This window comes from Rhinopithecus roxellana, chromosome 11 (genome assembly GCF_007565055.1).
Source record: "Rhinopithecus roxellana isolate Shanxi Qingling chromosome 11, ASM756505v1, whole genome shotgun sequence".
In the NCBI taxonomy this organism is placed as follows: domain Eukaryota; kingdom Metazoa; phylum Chordata; class Mammalia; order Primates; family Cercopithecidae; genus Rhinopithecus; species Rhinopithecus roxellana.
In genome coordinates, this window is record NC_044559.1 from 129,605,290 (window position 1) to 129,632,618 (window position 27,329).

Here is a 27,329-nt window from a genome sequence, read left to right on the forward strand (position 1 = left end):
GATAATGGTCCCTTTCTTATTTAAAAATAAGTCTTCTTATTTTTCTTCCCAATAAATGCATTTTTTTTTGTCAGCTTGAATATCCCCCTTTGATAGAAACCTAAAAATAATTAGCCTTAATAGCTCTGCTGTGAATAATGCTGCATAAGAAGGAGGTAGATGTTAATAGGAACCTTCCACTCCAAAGCTAAGTCACCCTCTTGGCCTCCCACCCCCCCAAAAAACAAATGTAACAATAAAAAGATTATAGGTTTAGTGCTACTTGGGAAGAAAAGTATATTTGGAATAAATGCATGAAATCCTTTAAAAACAGCACATGCTGAAAACTTCATATTTAGTTTGATTTGCTTTCCAAATCACACAGACTGCACAGTTGCATACAATCTTTAAACAAGTATAACCCCTGAGAAGTGTGGATAGATTTAAGAGAAATAAAAGCAAGATCAGCCAGCTTGTAATCTTCTTTTCTCTTTTTTTCCTCCCCAAAGCTGCATTAAATTGGCTGTTGAGAACAATCACATATTTGTGCTTTTATAGGTAGAATGATCAGTATTATGCAAAGATTTGGCTAACAGTCTAAAGGCACATTCACACTGATCAGGACGGCGTGCCGCTAATAATTTTCGGGATGCTCTAGGGAACCTGTAATTCCCTAGGACTACAACTTAGCAGGTCAATACATGCTTTGTACAGAATCTAAGCCTTGCTTCTAGAACCATACCCACCAATGAGACTCTAGGAAACTCATTTCCAAAGAAGGTCTTGGAAATGTTAAGTGTTCCTTTTGAGCTACATTCCCTCTAGCCTGGGTAGGTGCAACAACTCAGCCAGGATAGGCTGCCAACTTGAAAAATGGCACCCTGGAATCCTCAAGCAGAGCCTAAAACTGCTTGTGTGCCCAGACCTTGTGACCCAATAAGCCCAGTCACGAAAATTTATCCTAAGGGGGTAATTTAAAGGAAACACACAGACACACACACACACACACACACACACACACACACACAACTAGCAGTATTTTATACATAAGGTTAAAATCCAGGAACGGTGGGAAAATGGTTTGGTAACTGATAGTACTTAAATTAACTTGATGGAGAATTATACAGTCCATAGAAAGAATATTTTGAGGAATACAAAATAAGTAATAAAAATTTTAAGTAAAAAGTAAAACATTAAACATATCAAGAACATATTTAAAAAAGGATTTCTAAACACATTTAGAAAAGGATACGTTTCGGAAGGGAACATACATATTCCCTATATGTGTCATAGAGTCACATATAGGGAATAGAGTTGAATGATTTTCTTTGTTAATTTCTCTTAATGAAACCATAACATTGTTAAAAAATATAAAACCAAACCAAAACAAAATGAAGCAGTTCCTTGGTCTTTTCATCTTTGATTACCACACATATGTCTATGCCCTGAGATTCAAAATCTAGGCTCAGATGTAATGTACAACCTTCCCTTTTAGGGAATTAAGGAATTCCCTGCCAAGGAGCTTTGTGGAGGGTGGTAAGATTTGGTTCCATGGAAAAACACAATCAGACCACTGCCAGACTGGCTGTTTCACCTGCGATGCTGGAAACGCCAGCTGTTCCTATGCATCTGGAAACATGGAGACTGGAAGGCCTACTTCAAGACTACTCCACGTAAAGGTCTGCGGATGCATTCACACACGGCAGCAGCAGAAGTACTCAAAGACCTTAGGCTGTGATAAAGAGCAGCTCACAAAGATAAGCCACCTTCACTATGAATGGGAAACCCAAAGGCAAGAAGGGACAGTGTTGTACACCTCCCTTTCATCTCTGGGGACAGCAAAGTGGCAGTGGCCACCAGGACACTCCCATTCCCCCTGAACCAAATATGTCCTTCTGTCATTCTCCCATGCTTGTGCCTTCAAGAGGTGAGAGAGACAAGGAGCTCCATATTCATTTTTCATGATGTTTACACTGATCTCTGGCTAAGTGCTCAAACTTTTCTTGGGGCCAATCTAGAGTCATCATAAAACATCACCGCTAGAAGGATGTGAAGGACTAGCCTAAAATACTTTTTTTATTAAAGGCTGTTTTTAAAAAGAATTGTTTCTCTTTACTGAGCACCTACTATGTGCCAAGCACTGGTGTCAGATGTTTCTTATCTATCATCACTGCAGAACTGCCAGCCAGGCATTATTATCTCTGTGACTCAGACTGGAGAAGGTCACACCCCTTTAAGTGGTGGAGAGGGATTAGAGCGCAAATCTCTGGACTCCCTGTCCAGGGCCCTCAACACAAACTATCCTGCCTCTTCGACACACTCAGGGGGACTCAGCTTGAACTGCTCTTGTGCAGGGGCTATAATTAGTTGTCTGGTCCCAGTTGCTTGCAGGGTAAACAACGTCTGATAAACCCACAATGCTGTAAGTATTTATTACATTGCAACCCAGCTGCCAACTGTCTAACAATTTTAATAAAAAGCTATTTTCTAAGGTTTATGTTTTATTGCATGTATGACTCCCTTATTGGTTAGCATTTGGAGTTGTGGAAAAGGTTATGAATTTAGAAACTGGCTGCATTCATATCATATTTAAAACTTAATGCTATTTTATTAAAGACATATGGGCCTCCAAAGTACACATATTAAATGTCATGTAAGAAAAGTAGCAGTTTAAATCATGGTCAAATTCATTTTTGACGTGACTCCTGAGGCTTCCCAAGATCTGAACTATTTCTTTGTAAATCTGGCAGTTTAACCACACTCATAAATCACTTTCAAAGCATATTATTTCTTAATTTTACTGCATTAGAGAACGTTTGGCCTACACAGTGAACTGTTTGTAGCAGTTATGTGAACAAAGTTGCACATTTAGTCATATAATGTGCAAAGGAAGAGGGGAGGGAAAGCAAAGAAGGAAAAGCTTTTCATTCTTTATTCTGTTTACTCACCCTGTTCATTTTTACCTAAGCAAACACAATTCATATTTTCAGCTTAGGCCTCTGGGGCCTAAAAGTGTAGAGGCTGCAAGTCGATATTGAGGCTTTTCTGAACACAAAGAAGAAAAAAAATAATTTGTAATCTAATCTTCTCCCAAATATCTCATGACTAAAAATTAGAATGAGTACAGAAATTAGAACCTCTCTTTTTTTTTTTTCTTTTTAGCATTAAACTGAACAGATTATTTTTTTGGTTTCATAATACAGTACTTGGCTGTTTTCTAATTGTCTAAAGAGCCAGTATCTCAACCTTGGGTTTCAAAACCCTTCTGATGATGGGATAATATTCTTTGGACATGTGTAACAAGCTCCCAAATTTCACTCTCCATTTTTTTTCATTTCGCTCAGGGGGCAGCGTCCTGATTCCAGTGACAAATTCTAGGATCTAAACATCAGCCTTGATTTCCAGATTCACCAAGGGAATTAGAGGAGGATTAAGAGAGTTGAGTGCGAGGTCACTCAAATGAAAGAGCTTAAGGGCTCACTTCTGCACCAGGCATCCTTTCCCGCATTGGTCCTGTGTGGAGACCTCTCTGCTCCACAGCTGTCCAGAGGGCAGCTGCACCTTCATGCTCCTGGCTCCAGCAGTGGCAAGGAGCCTCCTGTCCCCCGCACCATGCTTACTCCTCCCGTGCCTCCACCTGCCCTACTGCTTCCCTCTACCATTCCCACAAGAACAAAAGGGTCTCGTGCGGTGGCTGAGGAAATGCCCAAGCTCAGGAGCCTGGACCTCCCCAGGATGAACATGAGGCCTTCTTTCCCCTCTCACATTCTTTTCTTTTAGGTGTTTTACTCTCACTAGGAAGTAGATGTCTCATAAGAGCAGTAGAAGTATTTCATTGAAGAATAAATTCCAGAAAACTCAGTTAAGCCACCAGAAATAGAGGGGCAATGCCCTCTGCTATGGGTTGGATGTGTACCCCCAAATTCACATGTCCAAGCTCTAACCAGCAATGGGATTGTACCTGGAGACAAAATCTTTAGGTGGTAATTAAGGTTGAATGAGACCCTAATCCAATAGAACTGTGGTTTCATCAAAAGAGAGAGAGATGTCCTTCTCTTTCTTTACTTTCTCCACCATGAGTGGAAGGTGCAGTGAGAAGGTGGCCATCTACAAGCCAGGAAGACAGTCCACACCTGAACCCAACCATGCTGGCACCCTGACCATGAACCTCTAGACTCCAGCACTGCAAGAAAATGAATTTCTGTTGTTTAAGCCATCTAGTCGATGGCATTTTGTTATGGTATCCCAAGCTGACTAAAGCTCCCCGCCCCTCGCCAATCTCAAGCCAAAATTACCTTCCTCACATTCACCCACACAACTTGCTGACACAGCAATGCCACAAAAAGTCCTTGTAAGTTGAAATTACATGACTAAGAACACTAGCTGCTCCTGATGCTTTAGACCAGAGCCTGCATTAGCTCCTGCCACAGATTATCTCATTTAATCCCCCAACAGACTTGAAAGGCATTACCTTCCCTGTTTTAATAGGGAAACTAAAAACAGAAGGTAGAAGTCCAGCCTTTAATCTAAACCTAAACATTACCCTGAAACTTGGAGTGGGCCCAGTCCCCAAATGGAGCAGCAAATCCAACAACAGCTCATGAACAAATTAAGAATCGCAGGTTTTCCATGGAACTCAACAGCTACAATAAATTCAGATTTTAAACCTTCCCACAAAAACAGCTGGAGGCAACTCCTTAAATTCTGTTGAGAACAAAGTAAAGGCTGGGGAGTAGGAGAGGAGTGAATAAAAATGGGTCCAATAAAATATGGGACAGGTCACCGAGCCAGATAGCCTCTGTGACAATTCAAAATGCTCAACAACAAAAAAAGAAGAGATGACTCACTTCTAAATTTCACTCAAGAGGTAAAAGCTTCATAAAGTAGAAACCCCACTAAAAATCCCCCACTTCAAAAAAGAAAAAAAGAAAAAAAAAAAAAAAGACAGCTTTGGAGCCTAGACAGAGAGTATTAGTTCACTGTTGAAAAGAAATAATGAGTTCTAATTCAGGTAATGTAGCTCAAAATTTACTGTCACATTTTAAAATGCACATGAAAAATAAAATTATCCTAACATGTCCTTGGTGAAAAGGCTGCACGTAATTGCTATCACTGACAATGGCATTGAACTTAGCTAAATTAACATCAAAGGAAGTCCCAATTACAGAGCATCTGTGCATTATTGATGGTGCCCTGTCTGTTCATCTAAGCCACTCTACTGTAAGGAGCAGAAAAGCAAATGGAAGGGCTAATTGTAGCACCAGCCTTCGGCAACCCCAAGGGCAGGCCTTCCCTATCATGCTTGTGAAATGCGACTTCTGCTGGTCAGAGTGACAAAAAAGATGCCTTTGGAATCTGGTGTGTACACGGGCTGCAGAAGGAAGCTATGATGACCACAGGTGGGCAAAACAACTTCTAGGCAAAAACACACCTCCCAGAGGGTTGTAACAAACTCTCAAGCCAGATCCAACAGCTGTCTGGGAACTCAGATGTTCTGGCAGTGTTGGTGAGGAGAAACAGGCTCTTTGGGGAAACAGGAAAGAATGATGCTCTCTCTGCTTCTCAAAGGACCATTTGGGGTAAAGGGCAGAGATAATTTCTTTTGAAATGAGAAGTCCCTCTCTTGTGAGCATCTGGTCCCTCACTGAGTCTGCAGGGTGGTGGAAGGGAATGCCATTACTTGCATGCTACTGGATGCTGGTACTTGCCTGGGCATACCTGTTTAACACTCCTCCAAAGGGTACCCTGAAAAGTATGTATCAGCCACACTCAGACAAACATCACATTTTTCTTCCAAACTTTGTAAAGCCTTTTAACTCTGTTCAGGTTGGACACCCTAAGGCAGGGGTCTCCAACCCCAATCCCCAGGCTACAGACATGTACTAGTCTGTGATCTGTAAGGAATCAGGCCACACAGCAGGAGGGTGAGCGGCCAGTGAGTGAGCTTTACTGCCTGGGCTCTGCCTCCTGTCAGATGAGTGGTGGCATTAGATTCTCATAGGAGCTCCAACCCTATTGTGAACTGTGCATACGAGGAATCTAGGTTGTAGGCTCCTTATGAGAATCTAATGCCTGATGATCTGAGGTGGAGCAGTTTCATCCAGAAATCATTCCCCCTCTCCACCCCCAGTCTGTGAAATAATTGTCTTCCACAAAACTAATCCTGGTGCCAAAAAGGTTGGGGACTGCTGCCCTAAGGTTACCTTACTCCTTTATCCTGTCCACAACTTTGCTTTTGGGAACAACAAAAAGATCAGGTAAATGTTAAGTATCAGAAACATTCCTTTCATCACTGAGTTTACATGAGTTTTCTTTTATATTTTCTTCTTACAATTTGCTCTTCTTGTCTGGTATTACCTATAGTAGCAGGCAGTTTGGAAATAGCCAGAACTCCAGAGTAGAAAATGGGAACACGCCATCCTTGTTTTCTCCTCCTTCCTTAGCCATGGAATTGCAAATACTTGCACATGTCACTGAAGGCAGCTTCAGAACAATCTTCATGATGTTTCTCTAGTGGCCTGGCATCTGTGTGGTTGGCCTCTGCCCACCCCCATCTTGCAGGTTTCCCTGACTTCAGGGATACATAATGGCCTGAGAGTTCAGTCTCTAGAATCCTAAAGTCTGATGTTTCCTTGGGCAAAGAAGGGACTTTCTGAGAAAGACAGAGCTCTATTAAGCTGCAGAGTTCAGGAAAAACAGCAAGGCCCTGGTTCAGTGGAAGGGAAGGGATGCCAAGGCTATCATGATCCTCCTTTCACTCATATATCTGTCACTGGCCTTTTTTCCCTGTTCCTAGACAAGTTGCCACTGTATTTCCAACTCATTCTTCTTTATCACTAGGCTAGAATCACCAAGCTCAAAGCAAAGAATTGGGAGGGGTGTTGGAGGATGGAGAAAAGCACATGAAGGATTTGTCAAGCTCACCCATGCACCCACAGCTGAAGAACAGCAGCCAGCCCTGCCCTGTAGCTGTGCATAGAACCCCAGGCAATGTTGGTTTTAAATGTGGATAACTTTAAATCAGAACCCTAGCTTTACTCTCCAGAACCCGGTTTCTTAAGAAAGCATCTTTATTGTCCTCTCCTTTTCCTTCTTCTCTTTCCTTTCAAACTTAATTTTTAAAAATAATGATAGGCCATGCACAGTGGCTCACGCCTGTAATCCCAGCACTTTGGGAGGCTGAGACGGGTGGATCATGAGGTCAGGAGATCGAGACCATCCTGGCTAACACAGTGAAACCACATCTCTACTAAAAATACAAAAAAAAATTAGCCAGGTGTGGTGGTGGGCGCCTGTAGTCCCAGCTACTCGGGAGGCTGAGGCGGGAGAATGGCCACTGCACTCCAGCCTGGGTGACAGAGCGAGACTCCATCTCAAAAAAAAAAAAAAAAAAAAAAAAGATAAAAAGAATCTACATTGCAAAAACAAAATACCAAAAATCCTTTTCCAAAGTGGATCAAGAAAATGTCAAGCTGGTAATGTGCAGATTACAGACATAACCAGCTACTAAGGCTTCATCTCAATCACTGCCAGTGATCATGTGAATGAGAACTTTTTATGGCCCAGTTAAGAAGCCTTAAATTTACTCCTTAAAATGAGACAATGAATACCATAAGGGACAGGGGCTTTGAGGTAAAAACATGTCAAAGAACATTTTGGAAATGTTGTGAACTCGCTATAAGGGGGAGTCACTAGTGGGTCTCTGACAGGCATCAGCTGTCTCCTTGTCCCAGCATCAGAGTTACTCACTCTTACATGGATCCATCTCTGCCATCCCAGAGCTTCTTTAGACACAGCTCTCTAACCCCTGTAGCTGCCTGAGCACTGGCCTGGGTTCTGGGAACACTGTGGCAGCCTCAGACCAGTGCCTGCTGTTGCACAGATTTCGAAATCACCAAAGCACCTGTTCTGCACAGAGCTCTAAGCCTCCCTCTCCCAGATGCCCAGGGATGCAAACACAAACCTGCCTAGACTTTTTTTCCACTTCAAACTCTGCCAAGTTTCCTCCTTACCCTCAGGGGAAATTGCAAACCTGACCTAACTCAGAGATCCCTCCACAGCCTGGCTCCTGCAGTTCTTTGCCTAGCCCATGCATTTCACCAAAATAGGTTGTGGGGAGTCATCACAGGGTCAAAATCGGAAATTACAAGGTTGCCTCTGGCTACCTTCTATCTCCTGATCTTCCTGCTCTTTTACCCCTGCTTTCCATCATAAATGAAACGTAAGGGATACAGTGGGAAGAGCACAAGCTTTGAATTTGACTTTTTTCCCTGAAGTAAGTTAAGGCATACAGGGGAAAGATCATGAGGTTTGGAGCCTAGGAAGATCTGGGGGAAAAAAAAGGACCTGGTTCCACCTTGCTCTGTAATTTTAGGTAATGGATATAATTTCTCTGATCGTCAGTTTCCTCATTTGTAGATTCAAGGTTAGGGAAAAAAATAGAGATAAAATTGTTAAGCAGCTGGTACAATAGCTAGTAGACAGTGACTACTTATTGCATGTTCTTCTAACTCACATATCAGGGAAGTTTCTGTGCATCTAATAATGTACCACTAGGCAGCCAGTCGACCTGTAAGACTGGCCTTGCTATCCTAATTAGTTAAGTACCCAGAAACCCTACAGTAGTTGGTGCTGTGGCACCAACGACTGCCACTAACCTCACAAAACTCCAAGTTGTATCCCAGTTAAGACCTTGGTTCAACGGCCAGAGATGCAGTAGAGGTAGGGTGCGTGGATGGGATGGCCTGCCTAGGTATTAGTCAGGTTTCTGCAGCACACTACTGCTCAAAATCTTAGTGGCTTATTACAAGCATTTCTTTCTCATGCAGAGGTCTCTGGTTGCTGGAATGTTTGCAGGCCTCAGGTCAGGTTCAGGTCTGGTCAATGTGTCTCTCATGTTGTTTTCATAGCAAATGGCAGACGTGTGCGAGCAGTGAGTGAAAACACATGGTGCTGCGTAAGGCCTTGGCCCAGAATTGTCATGCTGTCACTTCCACTCGCATCCCATTGGCCAAGGAGTCACATGGCCAAGGCCAAAGTCAGTGGAATGGGGAAGTATATTCCTTCCTTAGATGGGGAGCCACGGCAAGGGCAGAGAGAAAGGAACAGTTTTAGACCAACAATGCAATCTACCACACTTCTCCCAGTTGTTGGGTTGCAGAGGCAGGACAAAGTATCCTACGGTTATTAATCTTATCCCCAACACTTAAAAAGTGCTACTTACTTCCATGATCCTCTTGATACATCTGTCCAAGCATCTTTGGACAGCAGTGAGCATGTGGGAGGCTAGAAAGAGGAAGAGGGTGAAACTGGGCTGTTGGGGTGCTGGGCAAGCCAAAGGCCCCATCAGGGACACAGCAACATCCCCCAGGCACTGGGCTTCATGGACAGTAGTCTCTACTATGTGCTCAGCACCTGGCAAGGCCCAGAGGACTCCTGGGAATGCCCCTAAGAGGCTGCTACCACCTTCCTTCTTTCTATTGTGGATTTTGGTTCTCCAACCATAGGGTTTCACCAGCACACAAGAGACATGGCTTTCCTGCAGTGCTCTATTTTTTATTTCAGAGGGTTGCTACCCAAATGCAAGGCTACAGAGGATGCCTCCAAAGAGTAATACTCCAAAAGCATTTGAGACACAGGATGCCATGATGCTAAAAATGGAGAAATACAAAATCTTTAAGTGATTCTCCCTCAAATGAACATGCAAACTGTGAAATCAGGAATAAGGTTGAAAAAACAAACAAACTGCAAATGTTTGGCTCCCAGAGTTGTTTTTGAACACACCATCTAAGCACTTCCTTAAAAAAAAAGTTAATTAAAAATTTTCCTCTCTTCAAAATTTACTAAAAAGCAGCTGAAAATAGAATCTGAATGTGTCTCTAGACAAGAAACACCTGCGTGAAAACAGAAAAAAATATCATAAAAACAAGAGCACATCCAGGTAGTTGGAAATATCCAGAAAAACAACCAATATTTTAAATTAATTTTTGAATGTTTGTCACTATAGAGAACTTTCAAAATATATTGGCTGATGGCCTGTTGAACTGAATGTACTTGTGATTTACAATGTTTGTTTACAGGCACGTCCTGCCTTTATATAAAATACATATTCTTGAAAATATTGAGTATAAAAAACAGTAATTGTAATAAACCTAGAAGTAGTTTCTGATACCCTTTTAAGCATTTGCAATTGGGCTACACAGGAGTAACAGAAGATATCAAAGACATATGCAGTGTACTTTAGAATACGATAGCACTTAGTAAAGTGCTAGACTAGGCATAAAAACAATTAAGTGCAGCAAAGAAGCAACTAGGTAGTGCTCCTTTAGGTATAGACAAAAAATACAATAGCAGCGAAGACAGGGAAAATTTCATTGTAACTACCCCAACATGTTTCATGAGAAGAAGAGCTACTTACTTCCTAAAAGCCGTCATATGAGCAGGTGGGTTCAGAGAGAAGGAGGACTCCAGTACCACCCCGAGTGATGGAGAGCACACAGCTTCAGATCTCACCCTTGCCTCTCCCTGAAATACTACCCAGTGGAAATGCCACGGCATGGCGATTGTGGTAGTGGTAGGTTTTCCCATCATAAATAATCCCGGGAAAATCCTTTGGAAAAACAAATATGAAGCCCAGAATCTGTCTTTTCTGCCACTGTACAAGTGGCATTAACACACTGTCTAAAGATAATGGTTTCTTTCCTGCCTTTTCAGGTAACCATGTTGACTGAAGTAATTAGAACATATACAACTTTTTCATGATGGATCTTCCAATATGCTCTGCTGTTCATGGTTCACTCCTTTGATGAGTATTGACTGAGCCTCTGCTATTGACTAGGTACTACAGATACAGAAAATAAAACAAAACTCATGGAGCTGGCACCCCAGGGTTGAGCAGCTTCCTTATCCCAACAAGAAGCCAGTTTCCTTGTGAATCATTCCCTATCTTCATCCTAGATGGCCTTTTGCATGGAAACCCACAAACACAGACACAGATGGAAGAAACTAAAGGTATCCAGGGGAGTGAGGACCTAACTCCAAGTGTCAAGGGCAGGACTGTGTAGGGTATTCGTGGGAGCAGGTGATTCTCAGACCCAAATAGTTTCCAATTTTCAGTTTAGGGGAAAAGAAAAAGAGAGACTTTTGGAAATGCATGTACTCCAAAGTTTATTTCTTCAACACAGGGCATCTCCCTCCCTCTCCTTTCTTCTCTGTATCTCACACACACACACACACACACACACACACGCACACACACACATACACAATACCCCACCCTCCCAAGTATCCAAATGTAGGCACACACACAAATATACAAGCTACAACAAAGTACACAAATACATAGACTACACATCATGGCAAAATCAGGTGGAAAAATCAGGAAAGGAAATCGCTCGCCACTTAGAAGCTGACTCTGGTGTACGCGTACCTCCCAGAACATGCATATGTATACACACACAGAGACTGAAGTGGGTATACACACCTGCATGGGAAACAACATATGTTTGAACACACTGTGCCCACACAAAGAAACAAGTGACATGTTTTCAAGGACACCTCACTACTCACAGACATAGTTATTACCACATCTGGCCTATAAGAGGATGGACATTAATGCAAGCAAAACATAAGCGTCAAAACACTTTCTAATGTTGGCTGTGGTTCTCAGCTGCCCCCGGAGTTGCTCTCCCCAGACTCCTTTAAGATTCTGAAGATTAAACAGTTAGTAGCCAACTTTATATACAAGCCTGTAAACAAGAGGGCTCAGCTTTAAATAATTATGTCAAAGAAATGACAGCTGTGCTCTTTGCCAGAACAGGGATGAATAATTACAAAGTCAGGACATAATTAAGCAATTCTGACTGTTGGAGTTTTGAGCTGTCTCTCTGATGTGCAGGGCTGGCATGCCCACCACAAGCGTCCTCCTGGACAGGCCTCTGCACCCCTTTGATCTATGTTTCCCAGTGCAGTGAGGGGCTTAACATTCTGGTTACTAGAAGGCTCTTTCTCTGGGGGCCTGAACCTTCTCTGTGTCCAGTGTGGTGTTCTCTGTATTAACAATGGCATGATTCAATGGCCAATATTTGATAAAGTTATATATATATATATTTGAATTTTGGGAAATGACAAAGCCTAGCTGTTGTGGGTCCATCAACTAATAACACACACACAAACACACACACAGAGGAAGTCTGGAAGCATCCATTGTAGCATCAGCTATCACTTCCTAATGAATGACAGCATCTTTCTCTACAACAATCAGAGCTCAGACAGAAGGCAGCTTTGAAACAACAAAAGCTAAAAGGCAGCCACGGAGGAGAAATGTGTCATCATGGGAGAAAGGGAGCGAGGACTTGCACTCAAGCGCCAGCGCCTGCCAGGTACCCAATCAGACCTCTGCAACATCAGGCCTTTATTACCTCCTGCATGGTTCTGCATTTGCATCAGCTGAGAGCACCCAGATTGCCCGTTCCCTACCTCCAAGGCAAGGGCTGTGATTGGAGAGGCATTTTCCATTCTCCCAAATTCTTTACGTCAGGAATAAAATGAAAATAGCTCCCCAAATCACGGCCCCCTGGATCATACATCAGAGCATTCTGCTGAATAAGCACAACAGGCCTTGGCTGCCCTGGAAAGGACAGAAGCCAGCTTGAGATTCTGATTCCATCAAGAAAAATAGGTTTTCCCTGAATGTGCTCAGCACGGCGGCAGCAACACATGGAAAGGAAATCGCTCGTCACTTAGAAGCTGACTCTCGTGTACACATACCTCTCAGAACGTGCATATGTATATATACACAGAGACGGAAACGGGTATACACACCTACATGGGAACAAACATATGTCTATACACACTGTGAATAGGTGAGAACCAGCCTTTTTAATGCCAATTGATTAATTCAGCCAGGAGCTCATTTGGCCTCTTTCTTTCTACAAGAAAAGTACCACTGCCAATCTCTGAAAATAACAGACAACATCACGCACTGGGGCCTATCATGGGGAGGGGGGAGGGGGGATGAGGGAGGGATTGCATTGGGGAGTTATACATGATATAAATGATGAATTGATGGGTGCTGACGAGTTGATGGGTGCAGCACACCAACATGGCATAAGTATACATATGTAACAAACCTGCACATTATGCACATGTACCCTAGAACTTAAAGTATAATAAAAAAAAAAGAAAAGAAAAAAATGAAAAAAAAAAAAAAAAAAAAGGGAACTAACTGCCTGCCATTCAATGTAGGCATCCAATTCGATATGAAACCAAGAACACAGAAAAATCGTCCTGAGCACTTGAAGAATCACGGCATAAATTGAGCACTTAACTGGAAGCCCAGACCCCCAGGGATTCTGGTCGCAATTCCATGGAGCCTCAGGAAACTGCACCCTCTCCCAGCTCCCTCATCCATGAAATGAGAGCACAGACTAGGTGATTTCTAAGTCCTCTTTGGTTTGGAAATCATGTGACTACAGAACAAGAACCAAATCACCATACTTTGTAAGAGCACTATGTCTCTCTCCTCAAATAATTAACAGGTCTCCTTTTTAACTTTTGTTTTAGTTTTGAGGGTAAATATGCAGGTTGGTTACATAGGTAAACTTGTGTCATGGGGGTTTGTTGTAGAGATTATTTCATACCCAGGTACCAAGCCTAGTACCCAATAGCTTTTTTTTTCTGCTCCTCTCCCTCCTTCCAACCTTCACCCTCAAATAGGCCTCCATGTCTCTCGTTCCCTTCTTTGTGTTCATGAGGTCTCATCATTTAGCTCCCACCTGTAAGTGAGAATATGTGGTATTTGTTTTTCTGTTCCTGCATTAGTTTGCTAAGAATAATGGCCTCCAGCATCTTTTTGGGGACATTTTTATGTCCCCATAAAAGATATAATGTTGTTCTTTTTTATGGCTGCATAGTATTCTATAGTGTATATGTATCACATTTTCTTTATCCGATCTGTCACTGATGGGCCTTTAGGTTGATTCCATGTCTTTGCTATTGTGAATAGTGCTGCTGTGAATATCCACACGTATGTGTCTTTATGATAGAATGATTTATATTCCTTTGAGTATATATCCAGTAATGGGATTGCTAGGTCAAATGGTAGTTCTGTTTTTAGCTCTCTGAGGAATTGCCATACTGCTTTCCACAATGGTTGAACTAATTTATACTCTTAACAGGCTTTTTAAAGCTTAATACAGTTAGTAAGGATATTGGAGTCAATCATACAAACATGAACTAATTCTAGAATTGATTAGAAACTAATTGGGAACTCTGAAGGGCATTTCTGCTGATGTTGCTAATGACTCAGAAATAGCTAATGTTGGATTTTAAGGAGCCAGTCTCAGATGCTTTCAAAAGCAAGGAAGGATTTCGATTTCCCCCACCTCTACTCAACAGAACAGTCCTGCTCTTACCTGTTTTCTTCATTTAGACCTTAGGAGATCCACAGGGTAAATATTTAGCTCACTGCTCCAGGGGTGAGAAAACAGAGAGAGAAGAGTATAGACCCAGTGGTCAGACACAAGGTAAACCTCCAGCTCCACAATTACTAGCCAGGTGACCTGGGGCAGCCCAGTTAACTTCTGCAGCCCTGAGTTCCCTCACCCATAAAGTGAGCCAATGACCCCTTCCTTCTACTTTAGAGGATGAGTGAAAACTTGTAGATCTGTGCACCAAGAACCTTAGAAGAATGGGTGGGGGGGCCATGCATCGAGTGCCCCATCCAGATATGGAGGATACTACATTTATTACCCCTTCAGATTTTGTGTGGCAACATCAAAGCCAATGAGCACAGGAGAAATACTGATCTACTCTGCACACAGGTATACACATGTATACAAGAAGATGAGATATGTAGGGTGGGCAGGTTATTTATAATAACCCAGGATATTATAGAGTTCATTTGTTGTACTTTTGCTTGGTTTGGTCATGCTGGCTATCTCTGGACTGTTTTCACCAAAAACAAACAAAAAGAAGGCCAAGAAATAAATTATTTCATTTGGAAAAATTACAAAAGCTAGAACAACTAAAGGCAGTCGTGTGCAATACATCAAACCTGTGCCTCGATAGGGAGCACTGTTAACACTTTAATAGCTATGAAATGAATCACTCAATTAATTTCCCACATGCTGAAAGAGGTAACAATACATTTATCTGCCAGTAATATACACTCCATATCATACATTTCCACAACTGCTAGCAATTTTATTCAGCATACTGGAAAATAAGTTGCATCTCATGGATTCAGGGAAAGAAAGTGGCCTGAGGTCTGCTGCCAGCAGAGCAACTTGATGGAAGATGTTTCATTGTTCTGTTTTGTTTTTGTTTTTTCTTTCCCCCCTTTAATCACTTCCAATGCATGTGCAGAGTGCTGTAAGTCAATAGCTGAGGATAAACTAGACTTCTAGGATATCAGTGCCAGCGTTTTCAACACACAAGCTGCAATCTCATGGGAGGTCACACACAGCTCCACAGAGCCTCAAGGCAGAGGGTTCTCCAAGGAGGTCATCAGGGGTCATTGAGTCCATTTCCCAGCCTCTGGCTTCACTGAAGGACTCCCAACTCCTCCCAAAGAGACAGACATCCATGTCGTAAAAAATCTCCTTGTGTCTGAATCCAAGACCCCAAGCCAAATCTCCACTGCCTCATCAGAGCTGCCATTAGGATGACACCAAATTCACTTACAGACTCAGCTGGTAAAGGAGAGGTCAGTGAACACCATTCTAATCAGCTCTGGAGAGATACATGTGGGGAGCACATGCCAGCCTAGGGACACATTGTCAGAAAACATCGCCTTCCACACTAACGATATCTCAGAGAGCTGTGGAGCCCTTGCCTATGATGGAAGAAAAGCACTCTTCCCCAGCTTCCCTTTGGGAGCAAACAAGAAAGGCCCCCTCTGAAGTACTGGAAGAATCCCACCTACCCCAGAAGCCCACCCATGCCCAGTGCTTTCCTCTTTCTCCTTTCTCAGCTGCAAACCTGCAGAGGCCCCACTTAGTGAATATCTTCAAGAAGGAGACCTGCAGTCCCCTACAGAACTTCACCATTGGGCTATGCATAGTGCTGCTTTATTGGTAAAACAGGAAGATCCAGTTTACACCTAATCCTATTTCAAGTTTGGCTAACAATGTATCTATGGAGGGACTCTTCATGTGAGATCCCAACTGCATTCTAAACACTCAGAGGACATTCTCCATGCCCTGGGGTGTAAGCACTGCCATGAGATGTAAATCCCTTGTGAAGAACAGCGAGTAGGCAGCTCACCTTGGGCTTCACCACCTTCATGAAGGCTCCTCTGACCAATGCCTCCTCTCGTTCTTGTCTGGTTACTTTCTGGGCATCCAGAAATTTCAAGTTGGGCAGCTTGTACAGAACAAAGCATCTGGAAGGCAAGAGTCAGAGACAACTCAGGAAGGTTTGTGTGGCAGCCTCAGAGATCCGGACAGCTTGTCTTATCTTCAAGAATCCACACCATCCGGTCTTCCGGAACTTAGACCTTGGCTGCTCCTCCTCTCTTTCACAAAGAATAAACAATTGCTCCTTGGAGAAGTCAGAATGCTTCTATCTTACACAGATGCACAACTAAACATTAGAAGCACACACTAATGGTACACTAGGCTCAAAGGTAAACACACACACACGTGGGTTAGCCAGTAGCACCCTATCAACGTATTCCCTTCCTTTCAGTCTGGAAAACAGGCTCAGCTTCTTGGCTACATAGTTCTCAGTAAAATAAACCTATAAATTAATTGTACCCTTTATGTCACTGCCATTCCTATGGGTCATCTGTATCATAGAATGTAATGACCTGGATGACTATGGGTTACAAGTGAGGAACACATGTAGCTGAGAAATGCTTCCTTGAGAAATCAGGCAGGGGTTTTAATAACTTTTTAGCATCATCCATCGATAATACATGTGGTTATTTCCATACTCTGTCCTATGAAGATTATCAAGGAGAAATAGCGGGGGTTAATTTTTAGGAGATACTAATGGCCCAACAAATGCTAGGTGCTCTCCATCTCCCTGGAAAAAATCTTTGGCATACATACGGACTCCAGAAATAAGCCAATGACTGCTAGTGTAATTAACTGTCCTCAAATAGGTATATATGGAGTTGACAAGAATAACCACTTGGCCAGGCTATAGTCATATAAACGCACAAATAAATGTATAACAGGTATGGATATGGGTCTATACTTCTCCCTCATCAGGGACAGTCACTAACCAAGATGCTTTCCATCAGGTTCCATAGTCCATCAATCAAACAAGTGAATTGTTTCCACCCCACTCAAGAGGTGAGTACCCAGTGTCAAGAGCAATGGGTTATCTCCAAAGGAATCTGTCATTTCCTTCCTACACCCAGCCTCCTCAGCATATACTCATCTTTCAAGCCTCATCTCCTATGAAGGTTTTTTTGTACACCTCCACCCTACATTGCTTTCTCCCTTCTCAGGACTCCTAGAATATGCTATCAGCACCTTAAAGTCTAACATTTTGTTGTTTTCTAATTATTTTCTTGGTGTTCATTAATGTCCTTACCCAAACTATAAGCTTCTTGAAGGCAGCAACAAATTTCTTTGCTCACTCTCACCACATCTTGAAAACTGGCATTAGAATGGAGTCAATAACATACCAGCTTATTTCAGTTGCACATCTATTTCTTGATCACCTACTATGCTGGGCCTTAGGAATACAGATGTGATTACAACATGCTTCCTGCTCTCAAAGGTGTTCTCAGTGTAACAGAAATTATACACTCACATGCAGAAATTAGGAATCGGCATAGCTAAGTGCCAAGACTGAGGTTATGCATAGAGTGGTAAAGGGGTCTACTGACTGAAAACTCAATGGAAAAGGAGAAATAGGAAATCTCAAATGGGCATCAAGGAACCACATCTTAAAGCAACCTCAAGCCCCTAGCTGTTCCTCAATGAGGATATTACTTGGAACAGTGTGACTTGCCTTCACTGGAGCCTTGGGATCCCAAGGCCACCTTCCACATTCATAAGGTGGTCTCTTTATTGGTGGCAGTAGCAGCCCATCTGGAGCAATTGCTGCAAATACACCAGCTGCAGTAGGGACTGTTTGCTCTGCGGAGCTGGCAGGAGCCAGAAACAGGCAGGAAACCCAAGCCCTCCTGAGTTGGTGGGGCAGGAGCCCCTGCTCCCATGTGCAACTGCAGCTGCCCAGCTGCAGCTGCAGACCCAGGCATCCCTGTGCTCTTCCGGGCTTGGGAAGCCCCCCTCACCTGGCAGGCTTGGGAGTGCCTGCTCCTGCTGCCTGGCCTCTCCCCACTCCCAATGCCCACTCCAATTTCGGAGCAAACTTGTGGCCAAGCCCAGGCACTGTCACAAGCTGGCTGGGTATGTACATGCTTGGAGCAGTACTGAAACACCAGCTCCCTGCCACCTTGGCCCCCTGTGGACTTTGGGTGCTGATGTGCACAGCAAGGAGGCCAAGGGGCAGCTGAGGAGAACTCAGCATGGGCCTGCAGGCATCCCTTGGCACAAACAGCCTAGGTGCCATGGGCACTGTAGTCAGCAGGTTGATGGCTGGCAGCAGGAGGCAGACAGGCTCCTAGGTGGAAAGGGGTGTGTCCCTGGTGAAATCCCACCATCAAGCCAGGGGTGGCCTAAAGCATAGGGGCTGGGCTGCCAGTTTCACAAATTGGAGTGAGAACTTAAGGTACCTCTTCTGGGCCCTGCCATGGCCACCCATGGACCAATCAGCATGCACTTCCTTTCCTCTGAAGCCCATAAAAACCCCAGACTCAGCCAGACTCAGGCAGATGATGGAACAACCTGCCTCTAGAAAGGAGCTACCCACTTTGGGTCTTCTCTCTGCTGAGGGCTGCACAGACACTGAGATGACCTGCCTGCAGAAAGGAGCTACTCACTTTAGTTGTCCTGAGAGCTGTACTGCTGCTTAATAAAGCACCTCTTTGCCTTGCTCACCCTCCAGCTGTGTGCATACTTCATTCTTTCTGGATCTGGGACAAGAACTCAGGACCCACCAAATGGCAGGACTGAAAGAGCTGTAACACAAACAGGGCTGAAACATGTCCCCGTGCTGGCCACATTGTGGGTGATGAGACAGAGAGAAGAGCTGTGGCCCTTGGGGAGCCCAGACCTAAGAGCTACCCAAGCTAAGGCTGTGACACCCTCTTTGGGGCTCTGTGGTTCCTGTCATCTTCAAGATTCCAGGTGCCACCACATTCCCCTGTGCCTACAGTGGAAGCTGGTTGTGGTATGCCTGGTCCAGACACAGCCTCGCAGGGAGCTGGTGCCCATGCCAGTGCCTGGAGATGCCCAGCCCACTGCTGCCAGCATGCCTGGCTGTGTGCAGTGGCCAGACCCTGTGCTTGCTTGCTCATGTACCCCTCACAGCTCCACACCTGGCTCACTCTTGGCAGGCATGGGATCTGAACCGGTAGCACGAGCCAAGTGCAGCCCGCCAGGCTGAGTAGGTGGAAAAAGCCCAGCAGGCCCAAGCAAAGCTCAGGCAAAGGCACCACCAGCCACAGAGGTTTCCAGCTGAGGAAGCAACACCCCAAGGATGCAGTGACATTATCACCAAGTGGCCTGCATATGCTTATCCAGGTAAAAGACTTGGCTGACCAACCCAAAGCCAGAGAGAATAATTTAGAGGTCTGCAGGAATAACCTACACAGGACTCATTGTTAAGGTCAAAATATTATGAAATTCTTTTCTTCCTTCAGAAATGTCCACCCCATGCCTGATGTCCTGGCAATTTGACTCTGGCTACTTCCCGTTTCCTCCCTGGCCTCAATCTATTGTCCTCTTTCCTACCCTGGGTTCTCCCTTCCCTCTCCAAATACCTGCTAACCTCACCCAAAATCAAGAAAGTGCCACAAAATGTCCAAATATATTTTCTTTTCTTTCTTTCGTTCTTTTTTTTTTTTTTTTTTGAGATGGAGTCTTGCTCTGTTGCCCAGGCTGGAGAGCAGCGGCATGATCTCTGCTCACTGCAACCTCTGCCTCCCAGGTTCAAGCAATTCCCCTGCTCAGCCTCCCAAGTAGCTAGGACTACATGTGTGTGCCACCACTCCTGGCTAATTTTTGTATTTTTAGTAGACAGGATTTCACCATGTTGGCCAGGCTGGACTCAAACTCCTGACCTCAAATGATCCACCTGCTGGGATTACAGGCACGAGCCACCACCAAATATCTTTTCTATCCTCCAGTAGAGTTCCCACCGGCCTCAGTCAATGTTAGAGAAAACTTCCATCTTCTGCTTGTAGCAGAAAAGTCTTGATGACAACAGACTCTTTCAAATAAAGACATGTACAGACAGAAACAATATGTCAGGAGTGACGCGCAGGGAGTAAAGACACCCACTAAGTGTAGGGTGGGAAAAGATGAATATTCAGGTGAAGAAAACATCAGTATTAGAAAATCAGCCAATGTTTAACGATGGAGTGAAAGATGCCTTCACGGGGCTGGCAGGAACCACGATGACAACAGACCGCACATTGTCATTTTGCCTCACTTTGGATCACAGCCCTGAAATCAAAGGAGAAAGAGAGAGAGAGAGGTGCTGGCTTTTAAGCTAGTTAAAAATTTTAGATGACAAAGAGCTGCTGTTTTCAGATCACTCTTCTTACACAATCAAAGAGACAGCCCTTGACACAGGCTGCCAGTCACCCCCTGAAATAAGGGATGACTTGGCACCCATCCCGAGGGCCAGCCTGAGTTTCCAAGTAGATGCTGCTTGGAGAGGTCTGAGGGACACTAGGAGGACTTGCCCCAAATAGTTCCATCTGAGATTCAGCCCAGGGTCCAAAGTTCCTTCATAGAGGTATCTTCTTTCATTTACTTACTCATACATTCACTTGTTCAACAAGTAATTATGGAACAGCTACCGTGTGTCAGGACCTGAGTCAGGTGTCAACAGGAGATAAGCAATATGGAAGATCTGTGCTCTCTCAGTGAGCTTCTATTCTTGCACAGTGGTTCTCAAACTTCAGTGGGCATCAGTATTTCCTGGAGACTTTCCAACACACAGACTGGCAGGGACCCATCCCCAGAGTTTCCGATTCAGTATTTCTGGAACTGGGCCTGAAATTTACATTTCTAATATGTCCCCAGGTGACGCTGATGCTGCTGGTCCTGCTGAGAACCAATGTCCTCGTGAAAATAACACCAAGAGGAATAATAACTTTGAAATTAGGAGGGTGGTGAGGCAGCAGTAAGAGTCTCCTTCCAGTTCTGCTAAGGCCTGCCCTGCCCCAATGCCTGCAGTACACAGAGCCCAGCCAGTGGCCATGTCTGCCAGATCTTCTTGCCCCTTGATGGCTTGGAACTGGCTCCAAACCTTAATGCCAAGTGATAAGTCAGTGGGCTTCCTGCCTGCCTGTCCTTTCGTGGTCCTGGGAGATCTATTTCCCTTTGTTCTAGGTCACGTCAGGGTGTCAAAACCACAGCTTCAATCCTGAGTGTAATACAAGTTTGCCATAAAAATACAAGAGAGGATTCCCGAAGCCACAGAATGAAGGCTTTTACAATATCAATTCAACCCTTGTAAATTTAATCCTGGGTTATTTGTTGCACCAAAACCTCTTTACTGTGATGTATTACTTAGTTACTGGGGTTATCACAGCCGTATCCTAAAGTTGCATAGTACATAAAACATTTCAGTTAACAATGCGGGAAGGTTAACTCCCCCAGATAACCTGCAATCACAAGGGCTAGTCCAGATGACATCCCTCTGTCAGCTTCCACGAGCTATTGATGGTTCAATCAGTTTGTTTTGAAGGTAAAGTACAACAAAAGGGCACTAAACTTATTCAGACTGTCAACAGGGGCTATCGGGAATGGGGTTTGCAGGTAAGTAATTCTGGGTGTTTTAAGGCTATTATCAAACAGCAATGGTTGAAGGAAGAGACAGCTACTAATAACACAGAAGGCAGCCATCATAAACCACTTTATGGCAGAAACCCCCGTCTATAAATCCTGCGACACCCGGAGACAGCTTCAGATTTATAAAACTGCTTGTTAAGCCAGGGCACTGCTTAATGAAAAGAGATCAGTCTAAGTTCTAAGTCTCACGTCCCTAGCTCCAGAGGGCAACTCCAATTTTCCCGACCTTCTCAAGGTGGCTGGGGGAAAGCCCCCAGGGCTGCGGGTGGTGAGGGGTGGGGGTAGAGTCAGAGGCGCTCTTGGCTGAGATACAGAAGGTGGGGTTATCAAGAGGAGAGCAGGGATCCTGGGAAGGTGCTTAAACACCCATTTGCCTCTGTCTGGAAAGAGATTTCCTAAAACTGAGAGACCAGCACATCGAGCTTTTCAGGTCCTCTTTCTTTTCACAGAATGTCCCATTTGCTTAAAGGACTCCTCTAACGAGAGAGCTAAAACTGCTAGAAGGAGAAAAGGAAAAGGAGAAATACTTTTTTTTTCTCCTTTCTCTCCAAAATCAATTTTCTCTGCTCTAGTCCCGACACCCAGGCATTTTTCATCCAGACCTCAGAGAGAGAGGAGGATATTCTTTCCCCCTGCCTGTAACCGTTATCCCCAGGGCAATGTCTGCTCCCCAGGAACACTGCACAACCACAGAAAAGCTCAGATGGGCCTCCATGGTCTGTGAATGGGGTTGGCTGCCATGTTTCTTTCTCTGACACGCTATTCAAGAAATACCAAGTTTCCAGTCCATGCGGGAACTGGGCATGGGGTCATTGGACATTTTCTTCCATTTATGGCAGTCTATGCTTCTTTGTGTTATTTCTTGCTGCCTTCTTGTTTCCACCCTTTAGAGGCAGGGAGACATGGTACAAGCTACTGGTGCCCTACCTGGGACCCCCAAAGGCAACAATGGGTGATCTGTGCCATTCTCAAACTTTCACAAAGCTTGATGGGATAGTTGAGTCTGCCAACAAAATATCATGCTTCCTCACTGTTGACTAGATTACATTAACTCAGTTTAATAGCACTGGTTACCTCATGCTGAACAGAAGCCCTGATAAACTGCTGAATGTATCTGTTTCATGATAATAATAAAGTTAGCAATGGCTTCAGTGCAGTCTATTTGAGAGACCAAAGCTTTTAAAGCGTTGGGGAGAAAAATAAAAGGAGGGGAAGTTTTTGTAACAAAAAGCTTGGGGACTAATAGCATAGGGAAAGAGGCCAGACTCTGAGCGTATCTTGCCCTGTGATCTTGGTTCTGTCTCTGCTGCCTTTCTGAGCCTCAGTTTCTCTACCCATGCTGTGAAGAGGATGGGCCAAATGATGTCCTTCAAATGTTACCTTGCTTGAACTCTATGTGGCTCAAAGTTGACTTACAATAAATATATCCATGTCATCCTTTCTCGTTATTCCAATTTCCTTATATAACCACCCCCCAACACCTCCAAGTAAATGATGACAGTGAGAAAGTCAATAAAGACCACAGAGTAATGAACAAACACTGTGAGTAGAATAACTGCAGATGCTCAGAGAGATGACAATGATCTCACTCTAATGAGCCGAGGTGAGCTCACCTACAGCATTCACGAATGCCTGACAACTGGCAGAGGCCAGCTGATTTTCCTCACAGTTCACCGGCAGCATGTTTGAAGTCTCTGTGCAAACAATACACCCACAGGACAGACCAAGGCCCTCTACAGAGGGTAACCGGCAATTACTCTGTGGGCTTCTGTCACTTTGATCTCTGGGTCGTGACCTTTGCTTTCTTGTGATCTTCAAAGCCCAGATTGTAGATTAGCTGGAGAATGCTCACTGGGTTATGTAAGCCACAAGTTTTACAGCTCCTATTCATCTGGGAAATGGTGGCAGCCCAGAGAGACCAGACAGCGGAGGGTCCCTCCCTCCTTCCCTTTGGCTGAGTGCTGCAGACACTGGGCAGGCCCCAGGGCTGCTCTGTGCAGGGGAACAAAGAAAGGGTGTCACGTTTTAAATAACTGAAAGTTGTAAGGAATACAGAAGGGCCTACAGGGAGGAGGGAGGAAAGCAAGGCCAACCAGAGACTGGAGTGGCAGGAGGGGATCAATGACAGAGAGTTCAGTGACAGAGGAAGAGCTAAAAGACCATGAGACCAACTCCCTTATCTGAAAGGTGAGGTCCAGACTTGTCTACTGTTAACCTTCAGTCCATTGTTCTTTCTGTAGCAAAAAGAAAAAAAGAGATGGCAAGGGAAGACAAGAAATAGACCATTCTGGGCACCCAGCTTTCCCACATTGATTTGTTATTTTGGCTAGTGTTGAAATCCACAAGGGGCACCAAAGTGATTTCTTAGTAGCATGGTGGTCTCTCCAGCCAAGACTTGCACTGCTGTTCTCTTCCTGCCCAAATCCTGGAGGCTGCTGATTATCACGTTCACCTCCATTCAACATTCATCCCAAAATAGCAGCATGGTGTGTACACACTAAAAATCACAGACAGGTTTAAGCTCCTATAATAACAGGGCCGTGGACATTTCTCAGCCATGAACTATGATGAATGGCGAAGAGAAACCCCAGGCATGTTTCTGCTCCTGCCCCAGTGAGGCCAGGGTGCTACTCAACAACTTGGTAGTATGTTCATGCTCACATATAAGTTTAATGAGCCTGTTTTATGGTGGGGATGTGTGCCAAGAAAATCCAACTGGGTGCACAGGGGGTAAGTGAGGAAGTGAAAGGGGTGAGTGTAGGAGGAGGGGAGGAAAGACTCCATAGAAACTCAAGCTCTGTGATGCCATTTCCAATAACTACACAAATCGAGTCACTTCCCATTTCTGGTCCAGTGGTTGGCCACAACGTGACCTAAAAACTGGGCTGACCTCTTTGAAATCAACATCTCCCATGGAAATGAAACAACAGACACACTTGTTTTGATGTATGGCTGGGTGACATATTATAAATATTACATCACATAACCACAGAGGATGCCAATCAATAAGAAATTTTTTCAGACAGCACTAAATGAACCATGGGTTCTTGCTTCTGAATACAGTCCTTTAAGGCTCCTAGTATTGCTTAAATGATTAATAGAAGACATATTGTCAGAAAATGTACTTAAAGTGAAAAACAGTAAACTGTAGAAATATCATTCATTTTTAAGCAATTTTCTAGTGAAAATGTCACATAAATTTACATAGAGGCTCTACTATTAGGCTCTGGGTAACAGCTAGAAGGCAGGCAACCCTCATGCTTTGTGGATGAAGGGCCAGAAAAATGTTTTACCAAAAGAAAAAAAAAGGCAGCTGCACTGCTTTGTATAAACATAAATGCCACAGGAACTCTAGAGTCAAAAGTCATATTGCAAAACCCTAAAATTTCTCAGTGGCAAACGGAGCACAAACTCGAGGAAGGACCAAGCGGATCTGCTTACAGACCACAGAATGGAGCTATATCAAACACATACCTATCTCTTCCATATAGAAGTGTGAGCACTCATCAAATCAACAGTAAAAAATAAAGATATTAAATGAATAAAAAATTTAAACGTGCTAGAGAATCAGCCTACCATTCCACTCTTCAACCAGTTGCTGTGCAGTGAATGTGTAACTACATGGGAACATATTTACTGTTCCTTGTGCTGTTCTGAGTTCCTGTTTCTCTCGGAGTGCAAGCATCTTGCCATCCTTGTGGATGATGTAAATTTTCTAAGTTAATTTTGACTAGTTATGATTTTGGCTTTGTATGACCTCCAGAATATAGCCTCTCATGGCAACTTTGTCATATGTGTACTCACAAACCACCTCCCTAGCCCCACCCCTCAACTCCTTCCAAGGGAACAGAACTGGAGTGGGGAGGATGGGCTTGGAGTGTGCCCAGGCTAGCCCATGACATAGACCACACTTGTAGAATGCAGCCCTCCCTAAAGATTCATGACCCATAACCAGCACTTGGATTGAGTCTGAATCACAGTCCTTTGCTTATTAGCTGCATTTGTTAACATCCAAATGGCTCTGATTCCAAATGGGAAGTGGGCATCTGAGATGGCCAAATATCCCTGCATCTCCCTATAAGTTCCTAGCTCCTGAGAAGGAAAGGTGGTTTCAAGCCACCTCCAGAAAAAAAAAAAAAAAAAGGGGTGCCAAGTCCTTTTTTCATATCCAGCACTACTTTAGGCATTGATGAGGCTTCAAGAGTCAAGACAACTCAGCTCCTACCCACTGGAAGTCATTCGCTAGATGTGGAAATACATGAAGAAGTGAGAGAAATACACAAGATAGAATCTATGAAATGGTGTGAGACAGTAAAGGAAGAAATGTAACTGGTTGGGAGAAGATTGTCTCCGAATTCTAAAGCCAACTGGACATCAGAAACACCTATGGACTGTTGCGTTGTAATTGCCACCAACTGCATCAGAAGACCTTGGATGACTCAGAGGCAGATCCTTGATTATGGAATACTGATGTAGACTGTCCTCCCATTTGAAAGATCCCACTGGCAAAGCTGGACTCCACATCAGATCTTCTGATCTGACCCCATACACCTTGGTCTTAGTACTTTTGCTAATGCAACCAGTTACAATAGAAAAAACAAATAGTAATTATTTGAGAGCTGATGGTACACAAAGAAAAGAAAAAAATTTTTCTTAGCTTTTCTTTTCCTTTTGCAACCTCATAAGCCCTGTACTTGAGACCAATCCCTCTCTACCTCTCTCATTCTAGAAAAAATAACAAAAACGTGCCTACATGGTTGGCTTCACACGTAGCTTCTTGGCCCCATGAATGAATGAATGAATGAACAAGTACATGAATGTGTGTGTACACATACATATACATATACATATAGACATAGATGTATATATATGCATATATACATACACAAAATTTATTAAGTTATTTTTAAGAGTTATTCGGGTGGGGTGTTTAATGAGAGCTTATGTCATAATGGAGAGAGAGGTCCATGAAAATGTCATTAAAGCATTTACAAAACAACAATCCACAATGAGAACACAGACAATTTTAAATGAAGAAGGAAAATTAAGTGACTTTGGTAAAATGGGTAAGACCAAAAAGACTCTCTAAATGATTTTAGATCAGGGCTTTTAAAGCAGATGGTTGAGAAGTAGACAGAAGAATGAAAAGCATTTCTACTTGGAGCCCATCAAAGCACATGGCTGGTGGGCACCACAGCATAGCTCTATGGTGGAGAGGTATGGGCCTGTGGGACTTCGTCTTTAGATTGTCTATGAGCTCCCTAAATTTTGCTGGGAAGTCATCTCTCTCTTCAAGGTGATGCTGAGACAGACCACAGAAAGATCTTACAACACAGAGCAGGGGTCAGCAAGTTACAGCCCATGGGTCATTTCTGGCCTGCTACCTGTTTTGTAAATAAAGCTTTACCGGAACAAAGTCATGCCCATTCTTTCAAAAATTACGTATGATTACTTCTGCATTATGAA

The 27,329-nt window shown here is 43.8% G+C and overlaps 1 protein-coding gene across 6 annotated transcripts in view; it reads right to left on the reverse strand.

Annotated features, from left to right (window-relative positions):
* LRMDA (leucine rich melanocyte differentiation associated) overlaps nucleotides 1-27,329 on the reverse strand; it is a 1,147,456-nt gene that overhangs the window by 495,525 nt on the left and 624,602 nt on the right. For 5 of the 6 annotated variants that reach the window (XM_030940311.1, XM_030940312.1, XM_030940310.1 and 2 more), the window contains one exon: nucleotides 16,246-16,363. The exons of the other annotated variant lie outside the window; for it this stretch is intronic. In XM_030940311.1, coding sequence (XP_030796171.1) covers nucleotides 16,246-16,363 — 118 coding nt within the window. The remainder of the gene's footprint in view (nucleotides 1-16,245; nucleotides 16,364-27,329) is intronic. 6 annotated transcript variants of the gene reach the window in all.